Genomic DNA, 17,152 nt, shown 5'->3' with positions numbered 1-17,152 from the left:
ACCCTCCTTTGCAGCAAAAGCTGGCCTTAGGAACCAGCTGGGTTCATGGGACTTAAAGAGAAGTTTTTTAGAGGCTTGTAGGAAATGAAGAGCTAGGCAATCCAGGAGAGCTCTTTGAACCTATCCCCTTTTTCCTGCCTTGAACATGAAATTGTGTGAGGATGTGATGTCTGGGGCTATAGCAGCCATTTTGTAACCATGAAGTAATGGGCATGAGGACTTTGAGGATGGTTGAAGGTAAGGCATACATTTCACATATACCTGAGTGATTATCACTGAGCTACTACCCCACACTTGGCATCACCTCCCTCATTTCTTACTGTTATGGGAGATAATGACATGTTTTTAACACTGAACCCACTGATAGACAGGTGTTCTGTGACTTAGAACAAGTTCTAAATGAGACATCATTCCTTTCCACTGAAGCAGGGAGCCGGCTTTGGGAAGCATAGACCTCGCAGCATCCACTGTCCTTGAGGGCGGTGCCAGTAGTTAAAGATAAGTATTTGAGTCCACGATGGGCCCTGAACCTGAACCAAGCACTTCCCCTCATGTGCAATGGAAGCAGGAAAACTGGCCCCGGGTCTTCGCCCAAAGACACAGTGTGTGTATTTCTGGTGTGGCTTCTTAAGGGATTTCAAGGATAATTTTCACTCTGCTCAACTTCTGTGCACTGCCTTCAGCCTAGCTCCCTTGGAAGAGGTGACAGCAACATCACACTTTTTTTCAAACGCCCATGCCTCTTGTCAAAACCTGTGAAGTGGAAGGAGGGGGGCGGGTGGGCACCTGGGGGGCTCCGTGGTTGAGCGTCTGGCTCTTGGTTTTGGCTGAGGTCATGATCTCAGGGTCGTGGGATCGGGCTCAATGTCCTGCTCCCTGCTCAGCGGGGAGTCTGCTTCTCCCTCTCTCTGCCCCTCCCCCAACTTGCAGATTCGCTTGCTCTCACTCACTCTCCCTCTCGAATAAATAACATCTTAATAAATAAATAAATGCACCTTTTAAAAAATCTGTAACGGGAGTTGAGTAAAAAAAGTATAATTTTTAAAATGTGAAGTCACCTACAAATATGCAGTCTCACACAGGAGGGCCCCGAGCAGGGTTGGGAGAGGGATTCACAGGCATCCCGGACAGCTGCTGCCTGCAGACCCGTCAGCATATCAGGGGCTCACCCATCACCTTGCTCAGGCTCACGGAAGGGCCTAGAAGAGTGCTCCAAAGGCAGCCCCCGGGAGGGGCCCCCATTTGCTGAGAGCTCCCTGTTACTATCTGGGCTGGTCCCACAGGCCCCAAGGTCTGAGCCACCCCCCCTTACAGGGACACTACTAGGGACTGAACTGGGCCCCCAAATTCACCTGCTGGAGCCCTAAGCCCAAAATGATGGGACTAAGAGATGAGTCTTCAGGAGATACGAGGTTTAGATGAGGTCATGAGGGTTGAGGTCCCCTGCGGGAGCCAGTGTCCCCACGGGAAGAGGAAGAGGTGGGAGCTCCAGCTCCCCGCCTTGCGAGGATGCTCGCAGCGGGTCCACAAGCCAGGGAAAGAGACAAACCCAACTCAGACCTCCAGCCTCCTGCACTGTGGGGAAATACATGTCTGGGCTTTAAGCCCCCCAGGGTAAGGTACTCTATTCTGGTCCAAGCTGACTGAGGCAGAAACTGAGGCCCTGAGCGCTGCGGTGCTTCCAGTGACCCGCCTGAGGTCATACACTGTCCCCAAAGCTGGGCGAGTGGCTGGTCTTCCCTGACCTCCCCTCTCCTCATGCGTAGTAACAAATGTGGGAATCGTGCTAGCGGCTGCTGTGGAGAGGCCCTCACTTAAAAAGGAGAAATGTCAGGTATTCAGATCAAAAAATGAGGGGACACAGGAAATGCCACCCCATGGAATTCTATATCAATAGAGTTCCAAAAATAAAAATCAAAAAACAAATACAGGTGCAATTTTACGGTGAATTTTTCATTAATTCATGAAGAGTGGGCCTGCCCACAGTAAGTGCGTACATCTGAGGGGTTGCTGGTGGCCTGAGCTGGTGCCAGGTCTGATGATGGTTTGGTGTTTCCTTCAAACCTGCATCGATAAATACAGATTGGAACCAGCCAGAGGCAACTTGCTTGGATAGCAGGACTTGTCCTAAGGGAACCAGCTTCCCGGTTTGATCGTTTCCTGTGAGCACCGTCAAGTTTCCCGCCTCTCTGTGGGCTACACAGCTAGCGGCAGACCCCAGCTCTGCAGAGCTCAGCGTGGGGGACACACGCACACCCCGCTGTCACCCCCAGAATGAGCCGGTGGCGTCCCCTGCCCAGAATGCCCAGAGGAGCTGCCCCCACTAGGAGTGACCACATCACTGTCGGCAGTAAGGGTCCTGGGCACCTCACGTCCCTCAGGCACCGTGCTTGGCTCTCCTCCTGCCTCCGCACAGGGGACCCCCCACAGCTGCCCAGGAGCCAGGCCCCGCTACTGACCCAGAAGAGGAAACGGTCAGTATTATCACCCGCCCAAGCTCACGAAGCTACAAGGGGCAGAAGTGGGATTTAGACTCAAAAGGTTCTGACCCAGAGCTGGTCCTAACTACCACCTGAGATGTCTGAGGAGAACTGGGGAGGTGGGGTGTGGAGAGCAGGCTACAAGGACCAAGCAAATTTAGGAGGAGCCTAAAAGTGCCTTCATAGGGATTCACGGTGCACACCTCCCAGTCCAGAGGCCGAGAAGCCATCAGAGGAGCAATCTGCGTAAATCAGGGTTTCCTCAAGCGAGGAGGAGCCCCTCTGCATGGCCAGCAGGACAGACGGTGCATTGTGTCGCTGATCATCTGCAGAGCGACAAAGAGGGGGTGGGTAACACTCGGGATTTTTTCATTTTTATCCCTTCCCAGGTAGAGGGTACGGACAGTCGAAAGGTCAGCAAACTTTTTTTTTTTTAAGATTTTATTTTATCTTTGTGAGAGAGAGAGAGATCGAGCAGAGGGAGAGTCAAACGGAGAGGGAGGAGTAGACTCCCTGCCTAGCAGGGGCCTGACATGGAGCTGGATCCCAGGACCCCCAGATCATGACCTGAGCCGAAGGTAGACACTGAACCGACTGAGCTCCCCAGGCGCCGCGGGCAGACCTCCATAACCCACCAGATAGGAAGTATTCCAAGGCTCTGGAGAGCACAGACTCTGTGGCAGTGACCCCACTCCCGCCACAGGGGGAAAGCAGACGCCAACAATACATCAATGCTCATGTCCCCAGTCAAGCCTTACAGACGCTGGAATTTGAATTTCATCTAACTTTCAAATGTCATGAACTAGTATTCTTCTTTTGATCATTTATCATCCTTTAAAAAATTACATAAAAACCAGTCTTGCTCCCAGGCTGTGCAAACACAGACGGAGGTTCAAATTTGGCTTGTGGACCGTGATCTAAAGCCAGCAGCTTTCACTGCTGGAAGCAGGTCTGGAGAGAGCTACGGTGGCCATGGCCATGGCAACACGTGGCTTCTGTGCTCCCCACCACCCCCGGTAAATTACCTGCAGACAGAGGAGGCCAGGTAAGAGAGGTTTTTGCCCTAATTCCTCCCAAGGGACAAAAAAAGAGAAACCACTTTGGTGAGTGTGTTTCATAACCTTTTAGTATCATGGGGCAAAAGGCACTGGAAGACTGTTCTGGTTCCCAGGAGGTGATGCTGCTCTGTAGAGATGTGACCTCCATCTCTGTCCCTAGAATGTTGCAAACCCAGGCCGCGCTGTGTCCCAGCAGAAGGCTCACATTCTGATTGCAATCTGTGTTCCTTTCAACCGGAAAATAATCCATCCGTCTAGAAAAGCCGGCTTCCCCCAGTTATTGCCATGTACCAATGGTTTGAACCAAAGGCTCTCAAATCAATTTCCAACTTGGAGGAAAGCTACATTAAACCAGCGGTTCACCACTGGGGGCAATTTTGCTCCCTGCCCCCTCCTTCACCCTAGGGCAGGGGGACATTGACAATGTTGGGAAACGTTCTTGGCTCTCACGGCGTTGGCTTGGGGTGCCCCTGGCATCTGGCGCGTAGGAGCCTGGGATACTGCCCAACATCTTGTAACACACAGGACAGCGCTCACAACGGAGAACTGGTCTGGCTAAAAACGGAGGCGTGTCAAGGCTGGGAAACTCTGCCCTAAACTACCTAGAAAAGGCATTTCCCAGTTCTTGGGCTGAGCCACAAGAGAACCAGAGACTTCTGGACCCCCTTTCCCATCCCCCCACCACCACCACCACCAAGCATATTAAGACGACAAGGAGCTCAGGGTTCAAGTTGGTATAAGGCAAGTCGCTTCATTTATTGTTTCCTCCTAAAGGAAATGACCAACTGGTGCCTCTACCCTATAAACGTTTACTAGCCCTGGAAGGTTTGGGGGCCCCACTGCCATTTTTAAGGGCTTCTCTTTCAGCAAATGTTAGGTCAAGTCAGTCAGACAGTGGAACCTGAGAGAGGGGAAGATGGTGGGGGGCATTTTACAAAGTTCAGGACTGGGAGGAAAACCGAAAGACCTGACACGACCTCCCCGCCCTGTCTCTCGTGCTCATAAATGAATGTCTGCCTCATACGGGGCATCTTATGAACGGGGCAGAAAGAGTTTTAAAGGTCTCGAGGCACGGCTGCTTGGGGTTTTCACTCGCCAGCTGAGTCCCCGTCGCTCTTGTGGGGCTGGAGATTGATGAGTTATTGGTCCTTGGGGCATGAGACCCTGAACACACTCCCAGACTGGGTCTCTGGGAGGCTTTCCGGGTACCTTGGACTTGGGAAAAAATGTAATCACAAAGAAGAACACGGAAGAAAATGCAACAAATATTCAGGTACCGCAGCTGAGAATTAACAAGAGTTAATAACCTGGTTGCTTCCTTTGTGATAAACTTTTTCTTTTAGAATCGTTTCAGATTTACGGAAACGTTGCAAAGACAGTGCAGAGTCCCAGAGCACCCTCAGCAGGTTGCCCCAGCGCCAACACCCCCCCTAAGGCCATGGGACACTTGTCAAAGCGGAGAAATGAACATCAGTGTTCGTTTCTCCTTACTAGTAACTAAACTCCACATTGTTTTTCAGATTGCACCAGTTTTTCCACAGCTGTCCATGTTCTGTTCCAAGAACTGATCCAGGATACCACAGTGTACTTCCTAATGGTTTCTTATTAAGGGAAGGAAAACCTGAAGGGAACAGTCAGTTTACTTAAAATTTCTCCCCAATCGTATTCTCGCCCTCCTCTGTCCCTCTCCCCAGAGGCAGCTGGTGTGAGTCCAGCAGCCCCTGTTATGTTTCCCGCATGAAACTAACTGTGTACTGAACCACTAAGGACATAGAATATTATCAGGTGCCATCCTGAGTGTGTGTTTTGACACAGTGAAAAATGGTTACACCTTAAACATCCTTCTGCAACTTGCTTCCTCCCTCTTGACATTGTTTTGAATCGGTATTGATACATAAGAAAGAAGACTTTTGATTCCCTTCTGGTTTATTATAAACTCATAAATAAGTTTAATACAAATCTATTTCTCCAAACCCCTGCTCATGGACATTTAGACTGTGGGTGATTTCATACTATTACAAACTATGCAATATTTATTCTGGTACCTTCATGGTCTCTTCTCCAGTGCCTTGAGGTATTACTATTAAACGACCAATCTCTAGTCTCTGGTTCCTCTTGAGATCACATAAACTACCCATCTCTAGCTACCTCTGGGATTTCCCACATCGGAGGAGCATGTGAGGCATAGAGGAGCCCCAGTACGTGGTACTCAGGACCCTGGGCCCTGACAATTGTTTGAAGTCATAGAGATGGAGAAGGAGGGGTTATCGTAAGCAGGATGGATAGCGGAAGAAAGGTCCACACTGCTCATCTCTATATCCACCTTCAGTGCTCCAAGTCACAATGTCAAGGGCTCGGTGTGGGCTTAGGTGGCCTCAACACCTCTCTCCTGTGTGTCCCCCGCCCCATGCACATACCTCCATGGGGCCAGGAGGAAAGACTGTATGGCTTTACATTCAGCAAGAGCTGAATTCAAATGTCAACCCACCCCTTCCTAGCTAAGCAAGTTTTGGAGCCCCTTCTGTCTCCTCCCTAAAATGGGAATGAAACCACTTGCGTTGCAGACAGCTGAGAGAATTCAATGAGAAGCCCAATAAGAAGGGTATCGTAAATCCCCTGCTGCTACAAGAAGATCTCAACCCTCCACTTTATCACTCTGATTTATTCCAGCAATGCCTTTAGGTGATGAAGGACTCTGTGAATTCAGTCTCTAGAGTCAACCATGCGACATTCCACCCCACTACAAATTGCCTCTGAGGCTCAGGAAGAAAAGGGAGCAGTCCCATTCAGGGCAAGACTTCACGCCACAGCAGTCACCTGCAGGACCCACAGAAACCCGGCCAGGACAAGCACCTCCCCAGCCAGGACCCCAGAGGCATCCTCTTTAATTCTCAGGGTCGGGAACCAGACTCTCAGGCTGAAGCACGCTTTTGCTGAAAGACAAGTCCCAAAGAAGCGAGTCATTTACAAGTGGGGATAGAGAGGCGTGGTTATCCTTGTTGAACCGTGTGAACACCTCAGTGATGCAGAAACTTCTAGAAACATTGGTCTCCAAAATGGGGTGCGAGCATTTGAGGGAGGCTAGAGGGGTCCGCTGGGAGATGGGGAAAATATTACAAGCACAATTAAGGAAATGTCAAGGACCGATGGCCAACGGGGAAGGTGGAAATGAGCAGCCGAGCTGCGTAACTGTGAATGAAACTGAAAAGAGAGGATCTTGTTGAGGCCAACAAGTTCCATGTTCTTCCTGGAGACGGCGGGCCCTGGGGCCATCTCCCGGGCTCCTTCTGGTGCTTAGCATTGTAGTTTCCCGCCAACCTTCCTTCCGGTGTGACCCCGTGACTACCTCTGACCAATGAAATGGGAGCACAAGTGGGGCATTCCCCTCCAGGTGGAAATTTTAAAAGCCCAGGCACAATTCAGAGACTTTCCCTCTGACACAGTAACTGGTGACACTGGAGACAGGGTCATCCCCATCAGCCAGGGGACCTGAGCACCTCCCACCTGACCAAAGTGCAGAGCCCCTACCAACCAGGGATGGAGCCATAACTTCATACGAGAGAACCAACCTCTGTGGGTTTACCCTCTCCCCCGCCAAGATTGTGGGGGTTTCTGTTAACCACGTGAGGACTTCACTTAGTCCAAATAGACACATGAAGGATGAAAATAATCAAAATGTCAAAATGCAGGACCAGACCTTTAGCTCGCTGATCCCCCATGGCTGAACCATGATTCTGAAAGACATTAAAGTCTATCACATAACATTAATGAATTTGTGACAACAAAATGAAACATGTCTTGTTCATTAAAAGCGTCATGTCATACTAATTAGTAATGATCAATTAGTTGAAATGTGTATTAACGATTGTCAGAATCATATTGTTTTTATCTCCTCACATGTATATTTTAGTCTGTTTTTTAAGGTAAAAAAAAATATATATATATATGTACTAAAACAGTAGGATTTATTTCTATTTAGGGTGTGGACCAAGAGATTTACTGGTGGGGACATGAAATCAAAAAGTATTTAGAAGACGCTGCATTAGAACACCTTCAACTCACTCATGCACACGAGCAGCCCACATCCGAGCACTGTGCCATGAGTATTTGGCAACAATGAGATAACAAGAGTGTCTGAAAAAGTAGTCAAGAAAGGAGTCCTTTATCAAAGGCCAAACACAAGTCAGTGAGACCACACAGTCCCTCACTGGCCTCGGTGGGCAAGGTTAAATCCCCGGGCAGATGGGCACTGGGACCACGATAGAACCAGTCAAAGCCGACCGTCATGCTAAGTGTTTACCATTTTTTTCTTTTTTCCAACTACATGAAAGCAAGAGAGAGGCCGGCCTTACAAGACAGTACAGGCCGAACTCGGAGGCTTAAAAACATGCAAGTCCTCAATTTTGGAAACACTGCAAGTTTTTATTCACGGCCAAATTTAATTAAGCCAGACAACAAAGGATTGGAACTTGAAAGCTACTCTGGGGAGATAAAGATGTGAAAGAACAACACGTGACCTCAAAGATGCAGGGAAACCTAATACTCACCGAGTCAGGTTTTTCAAACAGTACAGAAAGAGCTGAAGGGAATTTACGGGAAGCCTTGAGTGATTAAGCCCACCCCTCGTCTTGGGGCCCTGGAGACATTCTCTTTCGTGCCTGGGTCTCCAGAGGTTTCTCAACGTAGGGCATGGACACAGGGCTTTGTCGTGGCCCCATCCCAGCTGGGGGAGTGGGGGGCAGTCTTGCACCTGCTCCAATAAAGAGCGGCAAAGGCTGTGCTGTCCTGTTAATGAATGCTTTGGGCTTGTCACTCCCTTGAAGTCAAAGACAATTTGTACTTTGACCATCTTCCAGAAGGGGTGGGAAGAAATACTTCAATCATGTGCTTTTTTTAAAAATTAAAACTTTTTATTTTGGAATAATTTTTGACTTAGAGAAAAGTTGCAAGGATAGTACAGAGAGTTCCTGGATACCCCTCAACGAGTCTCAGCTCGCCTCGGAATAAAATTTTTAGATAGCCATAGATGCTAAAAGCAAGAGAAAGAGTCCGCTTTATACTCTATTACTCTATCCTCAAATAAGTTGAGTCTTCTCAGTCAAACTTCAAGGACCTCTGAAAGAAGGAAATGTGTGTGTGCAAACACACACACACACACACACACATGCCTTTGGGGGGCCGTTTTCTAGACATCTTTAAAATAACATGGGTGACTTCATCTCAATACTTTATGGTTAGGTATTTAAAAACTGATATTTGGGGCGCCTGGGTGGCTCAGTGGGTTAAGCCGCTGCCTTCGGCTCAGGTCATGGTCTCAGGGTCCTGGGATCGAGGCCCGCATCGGGCTCTCTGCTCAGCAGGGAGCCTGCTTCCCTCTCTCTCTCTCTGCCTGCCTCTCCATCTACTTGTGATCTCTCTCTCTGTCAAATAAATAAATAAAATATTTAAAAAAAAAAAAATAAAAAATAAAAAAATTAAAAAAAAAAAATAAATAAAAACTGATATTTGGGGCACCCAGGTGACTCAGTAGGTTGAGTCAGACTCCGGGTTTTGAATCAGGCTGTGATCTCAAGGTCCTGGGATCGAGCCCCACATCGGGCTCTCTGCTCGGCGGGGAGCCTGCTTCCTCCTCTGTCTCCTCCTGCCTCTCCTCCTACTTGTGATCTCTCTCTCTCTGTCAAATTAGTAAATAAAATCTTTTTTTAAAAAGCCCTAATATCTGGACTGATACAGCAAAGCAATTAGTGATGCGGTCACCACCATAAAACAGGAGCCACTGTCTATTGTGCTCCTACTGTGTGCGAGCAAACATGATACAATTTTTTTGTCTTTATGAGGCTCCACGAAGGAGGGAATTATTATCCACCTTTATAAAAAGAGGAGACCCACTCAGAGATGTTAAGAAACTGGTTCAAGGTGACACAGCTAATAGGCACCCACAGTGGAAACAGACACATGGGTTTAAGCTGTGTCAAAAGAGAACCGCTGTGGATGCTGGTCCATTTTCCCTCGCCAAGTCACACCCTCAGCTGTCACCGAGAACTTCCGTTACACGGCGGTGAAGCTCCCAACCCCCCACTCCATATATCACCCAGAATTAGCTGCAAAGTGTCAGGAAACTTGGCCAGGCAGCCCCAAGCATCAGCGAGGGCTGGAAGCCTTCACTGTGAAGCCCTTTATAGAAAGCCGCAGTTGGCAGCCCCCTCTCCTGCATGGGAACAAATTAACATTGGCATTCCAAACACAGGAAAGGAAGGAAATTGGAAACACAGTTTATACTTGGCCAGCCCTTTGAAATACTGTACCATGCTACCGACATCAATTAATGGAAAGCAGGGTTGTGCTGAGAGGCTCTGGTTTGGAAATGCATTAACACACGTTAAACATGTTTGTACAGGAACCGGATTATAAGCACCCTGGCTCCAAAACAATAAAGCAATTACCCTAAAACTGGGGCTCTCCGAGTTGTCATTAATTCAATCCACTCCACACGGATCAGCAAAGGCTTCGCGCAGCTCCCAACAATGCCTTCTGCCACAAATGTTGAAAGGACACATCGCACATGCTTCTCGGAGCTGCTCACAAGTGTCAAACTTCATGCGCCCCTCATATCCCCCCAAATCATAAACACTCCCCTGGGGGTTGGGGGGCAGAATGCACAGCGGCAGCACCGTTGCTGGTCCCAACTGGGACGCTGGGTTCGCACAGTCTCTCGTCGGGGAAGGTTAACTGCAAAATATCTGTTCCATATTAAGAAATACCAAGTCACATTTTGGTCAAATGCCGGTCCCTGCAAAACGCGGATCTCAACTGCAGCTGAACACATAGCTAATACCAAACGGTTCACAACGGTTCACATAATGGCCCTCGTCAGACACGGGATGGTTTGCAGCGCAAAGAAGCCCCCCCCCCCCTTCCTCTATAAACTGTTTCAGGAATTGGAAAGAAAACATCTGAAGCTCTGGAATAAAGCACTATGCCTTGAGCTGCCCGGTACAAAAGACCCAGCATGCTGGGCGCGAGGACTGGAAACGACCAAAAAGGCAAGTGCCCGCCTAACGATTTTGTAAGAATGCTTCGGAGGGAAGCTTGGAGAAGATGTGGATGAATCCCAACGTTTCTGGCTCGCAATGCAAGAATCGGCTCGTTGCTTAGAAGCCCAGCCCCGCTAAGGCACCTCGCCCACGGATGTGCCCACCTGCGCGCACGCGCGCGGCCCCCGGGGCCCCAGGGACCCGCATTCCTGGAGCTCCCGCCCCTGCTCCCGCGCCCCAGGGACGTCACCCCACAACGCCACGCTGCTCTGGGATCCATCCAGTCCGAGCAGTTCCGGCGTGTGGAGCTAAATGTGTTATCATTTTCACCACAAATTAACAGTTTCTATGTAAATATTGGTATTTCCTCACCCCATGAAGGCGAGAGGAGGCAAAATGGCACCGGCGCATTTGATTCAAACTAATTAAAAGCAGAGGGTCGTGCAACTCAATATATTGATTTTACCAGTGGGACTTAAGTCTTTTATAATAAGTGTACACAGCTGCGGCGCTCTCCCACCACCCCATTTTAGAGGCTAATCCTCGCATTCCTTCTGACAATGACATGACAGGTCCCACACATCCCCGCCTGCACCCTAACCCCGGAGACACTGCCAGCGCGCATGACGGCGAAGCGTCGCAGCAGCCTGCCAGAAACACTGTGTCGACAGCCCCCAGCTAGGTCTGAAGAGTGATGGCCAAAAAATTAACACGGCCAGCCCTTCGGGCTCTCCAGGCTACATGTTCATCCCGCAAAACGGACGGGCAGGCCGCGGAGGGTGGGGACTGGGGAAGGGTTAGGACACGCCGATTCTTGCAAGGGGCCAAAGATGACCTTACCCAACAGGGAAAAAAAGATATTAAAGCGATAGGGGTGATCAATCAAGTTAGATGGGACTCTCCCCGGAATGAAGTCATCACTCGCCTCTGAGTGCAGCAGGCATGTGACATTCGCTCATATCGCAGGCATCCCGGAGGTCAGGAGATGGGACACCAGCTGTGTTTATCTCGCCGAGGTTTGATAGCCCTACTAGGCGATGAAAGGGCCCGGACCGCGGCTCGTTTCTCTCTGGGCATTCACAGAATTGTCCCTTTACTGCCCAGAAATCGAGCTTTACCTGGGCCACCTCCCTTACACCTCGGGTAGACCGCTCCACCGCTCCACAACCGAATGAGAGCCCTTGGAATAAAAACCAAAAATAGCCCCATAGGCTGGCATCCAGGGCTCGGCCTCAACCTGCTTCGATTCCAGAAGGGAAGTACAAAGAAGATCAACAAAGTTCAAATCTGGGTCAGATATATCCTTGGGAAAAGGCGGGGTCCAGGGGGAGGGGGTGTGTGGAGAAGATCTTTGATTTAAGAACCAGGAAAATGAGGTTTGAAAGAAGTGATTTTGAAAGGGTTGCTAAAAACACAGCTGTTGGGGCTCTCTTCGCTGGAGCGTAGGCACTCTGCAGCAAGCAAGCAAGCAGGGGAAGCCTGTGTGACATCTGTATTAACCTCTGGCTGCTTACCAGTGAGGGCCGTTGCTCCAAGTGCTGGAATGTGGAACAGCCCCTTCCAAATTTTAACACAAGCCAGGTTACAGCTGCAAATGCCTGTGGCCCCGTGCTCCTTTCACGAAGCACTCCCTGAAGGAAATTTTTAAACTGTAACAGAATCTTTTTCTAATACTCTACAGTGGTAGGGCCTGTTCTTAAGGGGCAAGAGGAGAGATCTTCATGCCAAACACTTGTCAACAAAACGGACAGCCAGACGGTCTAAAGCAAAAACTACACAGCCTTCTCCCTGCTCCCCAGCTACGTTAACAAAAGCCACTTTTATACACGGAGTCTGATAATGACTGGTTTCCAACTTTTTTTTTTTTTTTTAATTGAACTTCGAAGATTAAAACAAATTTGGTTCTTTCATAACCTGGGCCAGAGAGGAACACGCGTCAACACACCCCTAATGCCAGCCGGCTGCTTTTTGAAGATTCCAAAAAAGAGCTGCTGGATTTCTCCAGAGGGGGGAAAAGTGGTAGGGGGCTCTGGCGGATTCGGTCTGCAGAACTCACATTGCCTGGGGACAATTTCAGAGGGGGTAGCCTGTTTCGAATTCCAAAATTAAGTCCACACAGAAGAGTCGGGGGCTTGTTAATCCAAAGCAGTTTGCAAATCTCGCCATTGAACCGAAGGGGCCCCGGCTCAGATGATGTGGGTCCCCCTCCGTAACTCAGCTAGCGTCAACACAGGGCTTCATCGGACAGGCTGGTCTTTGTCAGAAGCTGGGGCATCTGGTTTTGTCCTCCTCTAGCTCCCTCTCTAGTTTAGATCCCACTCAGCCTGGCAGAAAGCTTGAATTCCAAGGAGAACGACTTAGAGGAACAAAAACCAGTTTGGCTGCAGACAGAAGAAAGAATCAACGCACCAGGTCTGCAAAAGCCTTCAGGATCTGGTCAGAGGTCCCCCAAGCATGGCAGGACAGCATCGGTGTGCAATGGAGGGAGGAGGGGGGGCAGTGGAGAGAGCCAGCAGCCCCCCACTAAGTCGCCCCAGGGCCCCTGCGAGGGTTACCAAGTGATGATCTGATAGGGACGAATGACATTTTCTTATAATTGGATAAAGTGTGAGACTAAATGCACTTTTAGAAAACTTTGTATGTTATAGATCAATTATGATTTGCAACCCAAGGAAAAACAGTGTGCTTCCTCAGCAAACTTCGCTTCCTTGGTCTTCCTTGGTCTCCTACACACTCCCCTCCACCCCCACTGCCACCCCCACCCCAGGCCCCTCCTATGAAGAAACTCCCCAGCCCTGGACAGAATGGAGGGGACAGGCAGTTTACTCCTCCCGCACTTGTGCTGAGCAGAAATGAAAGGCCCCCCCTTAAAGGATCTGCAGGCAGAGTCTTGCCAAACGGCAGGCCAGGTCTTCCCCCAACTAATTACCTCGAGTTTTAGGGACGGCGAGGGAAAGAAAACAAGGTCAGTGCGCTCTGTTAAAAGCCACTGCGCCATCTAATTTGGAGTGATGTTCCAGAAAGCAAGACCTGAGAAAGTCAGGACTGTCCCACAAAGCCCAAAGCCAGCCGAACTGATTAAGAGGCTCAGACAAGCTGGTCTTTGTCCTTTCAAGATGAAAGAAACGGGGGTAACGGGTTGAAAGGTGTGTGCACAGCCGAAGGAGGAGAACCACCCAGCTGTGGCCTTCCCAAACAAGTCCCGGCTTGCTCCCACCATCAAGGGGGAGCCAACAGCGCTGCCCCAAGGTTCCCAGAGGTACCCAGTCAGCAACCTTCCTTCTCCTGCTCTGGGCTGGGGGTGGGGCGCTGGCAGGGGGAGGAAGTCCTGACCACATTGCTGGTCCATAGAAGCAGGGTGCTTTTCTGCCCTGGGTTAGCAGAAGCCAGGCCTTACCAATGCCTTTTTAATGACCCCAGCCTGTCTCTGAAGGCCACCACTGGGACCTACTGCATTCACTAGGAGTCACGGGTACCCAAAAGAACAGAAGATACCATAAATCCCTCAGCAGAGAAAGGGCCTGGGGTGGGCGGCTGGTGGGGGGGGGGGGGGACACCATGGGCTTCAGGACAGCTACAGAGCCCTGCTTTAATTTACACACACACATACACATAGATACACAGATACAGATTTGGAATTTTTCTTCAGTTTCTGGTATAGGTCATAAATACACATTGTGAAAAAAAAAAATCACAGACAAAAGTGCAAACCATGAAAAATCAGAAATCAGACCCCAGCTCCCACTCCCAAGCCCCAGCCCCAGTCCTGCCCCGCCCCAGTCAAATCTATTTCCAGTTCACGGTGCCTTCTTCCAGTGGGAACAGATCATCTGCAAGCACATACATAACCTCCCGGATCTGCACCTTGCTTTTTTCCACCTCATACATCTTAGAGATTGTTCTAAATCGGGACACACGGCGCTGCCTCCTTCTAGCTGGCTGCTTAGTGTAATTTAAACTTTCTTGAAGTTATTTTGGCATCTAACCCTCCCACCCCCTGCTCTCTGAAACCCGTTGCACTATTTGATTCTTGGCTATTATTAAGGGCAGACAATGGCGACCCGGGCACCAGCGGGCCTTATCTGGGGCTGGAAGCCTTGGGATTGATCCCTGGCTTACCAGCGCCCCCACCCACGCCCTAAGCCCCCCAGCTGGGGGCTTCAATATCCTGGCGCTGTTAACGCGGCGCCCATGGGCGTGAGTTTGCTGTCTCGACTCCGTTCGGATTTTCGCAGCAAGTTACACACGTAGAATGAAATGGGCTCAGGAAACAGCGCTATCGGGGCGTGTTATCTCGGAAACCAAATATTTGACCATCAGTCCTACAGCGCGCTGCCGGGGGTTAGTTAGAGTAAGTGTGGTGAATGTGCGTGCGCGGAGGGAGGAGGAGCCACCGCGCCCCCGCTGTAGCGCCAGCCCCAGATCCCCGGGACCCTTGTGGCTCGGGGAGTGAGCCAGGTTCCCCCCATCCGCCCCCGGCAGTCTGCTCCGGGATCCCGCGCCACTCCATTGCCGAAAACCGTGGTTTGCGCGCCACACGTGATAAACGCTGAAAATGGATTCTGCCCGCCTGGGACCTATCATTAAATATTTAAAATAGAAAGCTCCCAATGGCACCGTTTCTTCCCCAGCCCCAGCCAGGAGAGCTGAGAGCCGGAGGTTGGGGGGTGGGGGCAGGAGGGCGCCCGGTCGCAAGGAGAGGGGCCCGGAGACACTGACGGCGCGCGGCACGCTAAGGCGGGCGCACCGCGAGGGGACAGGTAGGGCTGGCCCGGGCGGGGAAGGGGGCGCGACGCCTGCGAAGCCAGGTCCAGACAGGGCTGAGAGGGGCCCCGAAAGGGCGGGAAGGCAGCTTCGCCCAGCAGGGCCCTTTCAATCCAGGTAGCAGGGGCCGCGCGGGCCCGGCACAGCTCACATGACCCAGCCCCGCGCTTTGAACTGAGCCGCGGCCGGCCCGGCGCCTCCAGCCCCAGAGGTGCGGCCGCCGACTTAACCCGGAGGGGGCTTCGGATCAGCCCTTTCCTCCGTGGAACTCCCACAGGCCAAACGAGCCCGGCTCGCCCTACCTGGGGCGCGCTCAGCTTGGGGTCCCCTGGGGCTTGGGAGTAGGACACCCTTGGCCAGGCACTGCGGTTTTGCAAACGGCCCCGGAGTGTAAAGATGGGCGGGCTGGATGTAAGAAGCGGCCCCCTCCCGGTCCCGAAGCGCCTCCTGACCGAGGCGCTCCCCGCCCTCCTGCCCTCACTCACCGAGGTTGACGAAGCTCATGACCATGTCGGCGTCGGTGAGGAAGTGGCTATCTTGCAGGCTGGCCAGAGGGGGGCCCTGGGTACTGAAGACGGCCTTGTACGGGTAGGAGAAGCCCTGGCCGTCGGGCCCGCCGCCCTCCTCCACCGCCATGGCATTGTACAGGTCCAGCATGAACATGGGCGCCGAGTTGTGCTTGCCCTGGAGGTGGGGGCGCGGGCGATGGGGCAAGCCCAAGATAGAGAGGATCTCGCGCTGCATCTCCCGCCGCTCCTGGCTGCGGAGGCGCCGGTGGATGAAGCTCGAGTGCACCTCGTTGTCCAGGCTGAAGTCGGCCAAGGCGGAGCGCAGCAGGAACAGGGGCGCCCAGAGCGCCACGAAGCCGTGGGGCGCCGCGGCGCGCAGCGAGCGCACGTGCATCGCGCCGGCTCTACGCGCGACCCGGGCTCCGGGCACCCGGCAGCGGGGCCCGCGCCGCCCCAGGTGGCGGAGGCGGGCAGGCGGCCGTCCACGCCGCTCGGTCACTTGCTGCAGACGGGCCCCGCTGCGCCCGCGCCAGACATGGCCCCTCCCCGGCCGGCTGCGCTCTGCCGGGACCCCCGCCCCCTGCTCGGCGATAGCCCCGGGGCCCCTCGCCCGGCAGTGGCCCGGGCGCACCGCGGGGCTTAGAAACCGGCTGGAGCGAGCGAGCGAGTGAGCGAGCAAGGAGGCGGGCGCGGGTGGGAGGAGCAGCCAGCAAACCTAGGAGCCGGGAGAGCGAGCGCCGGGGAGGCAGCGAGGCGGTAGGCTAGCGAGCGCTCCTTCCTCCCGCTCCGCTCGCGCTCTCGCCCTCGGGCGGCGACGACCCACTCTCTTCCGAACTCCCGCGCGGAAAGCAGGGGCCCCGAGTCGCTCTCCCAGCCGCGCGCGCCCCTGATCGCACGACAGGCCGCCTCCGAAGCACCAGGCTGGTACGCGCTGGGGCCTGGGAGGAGCAGGAGGAGGACGGGCTTCCAGGGGCCGCTCCCGAGCCCGCGGCCTCCCACCTGCCCTCGGCCCCGCCCTCCCCCCGGCTGCGCCCAATGGGTTCATTCATTCCTCCTAGTGCGCTCCACAAATATTTACCGAGTGCCCACAGGGTGCTCAGCGCCGGGCTGAACGCCGCGGGGATGCGGAGGGAGGAATCCGAGCCCGCCCGACCCTCTCGGGACTCATCGTCGGGACGGGGAGGAGGCCTGAGTGGTACCCGTGGGATTCGTTTCTGGCCGAGGCAAAGAAGCTGAAGGAGTGCGGAGGCAGGGCAGCAATCGGAGAAGGCTTCCCGGAGGAGGTGACCCCAAGTCCCTCTCCTCCC

General features: G+C 52.5%; 1 protein-coding gene across 2 annotated transcripts in view; it reads right to left on the bottom strand.

The window, feature by feature from the left end:
- Positions 1 to 16,819, bottom strand: part of BMP7 (bone morphogenetic protein 7) — an 88,121-nt gene extending 71,302 nt beyond the window's left edge. Inside the window, exon 1 of one of the 2 annotated variants that reach the window (XM_059133184.1) lies at positions 15,822 to 16,819. In XM_059133184.1, coding sequence (XP_058989167.1) covers positions 15,822 to 16,239 — 418 coding nt within the window. In that variant the 5' untranslated portion in view covers positions 16,240 to 16,819. The remainder of the gene's footprint in view (positions 1 to 15,821) is intronic. The other variant, XM_059133183.1, reaches the window with a different exon arrangement.
- Between the last annotated feature and the right edge of the window lie 333 nt (positions 16,820 to 17,152).

Source organism: Mustela lutreola, chromosome 9, assembly GCF_030435805.1.
Source record: "Mustela lutreola isolate mMusLut2 chromosome 9, mMusLut2.pri, whole genome shotgun sequence".
In the NCBI taxonomy this organism is placed as follows: domain Eukaryota; kingdom Metazoa; phylum Chordata; class Mammalia; order Carnivora; family Mustelidae; genus Mustela; species Mustela lutreola.
Note: the sequence above shows the minus strand (reverse complement) of the source record. Positions and strands in the feature narration are given on the sequence as shown.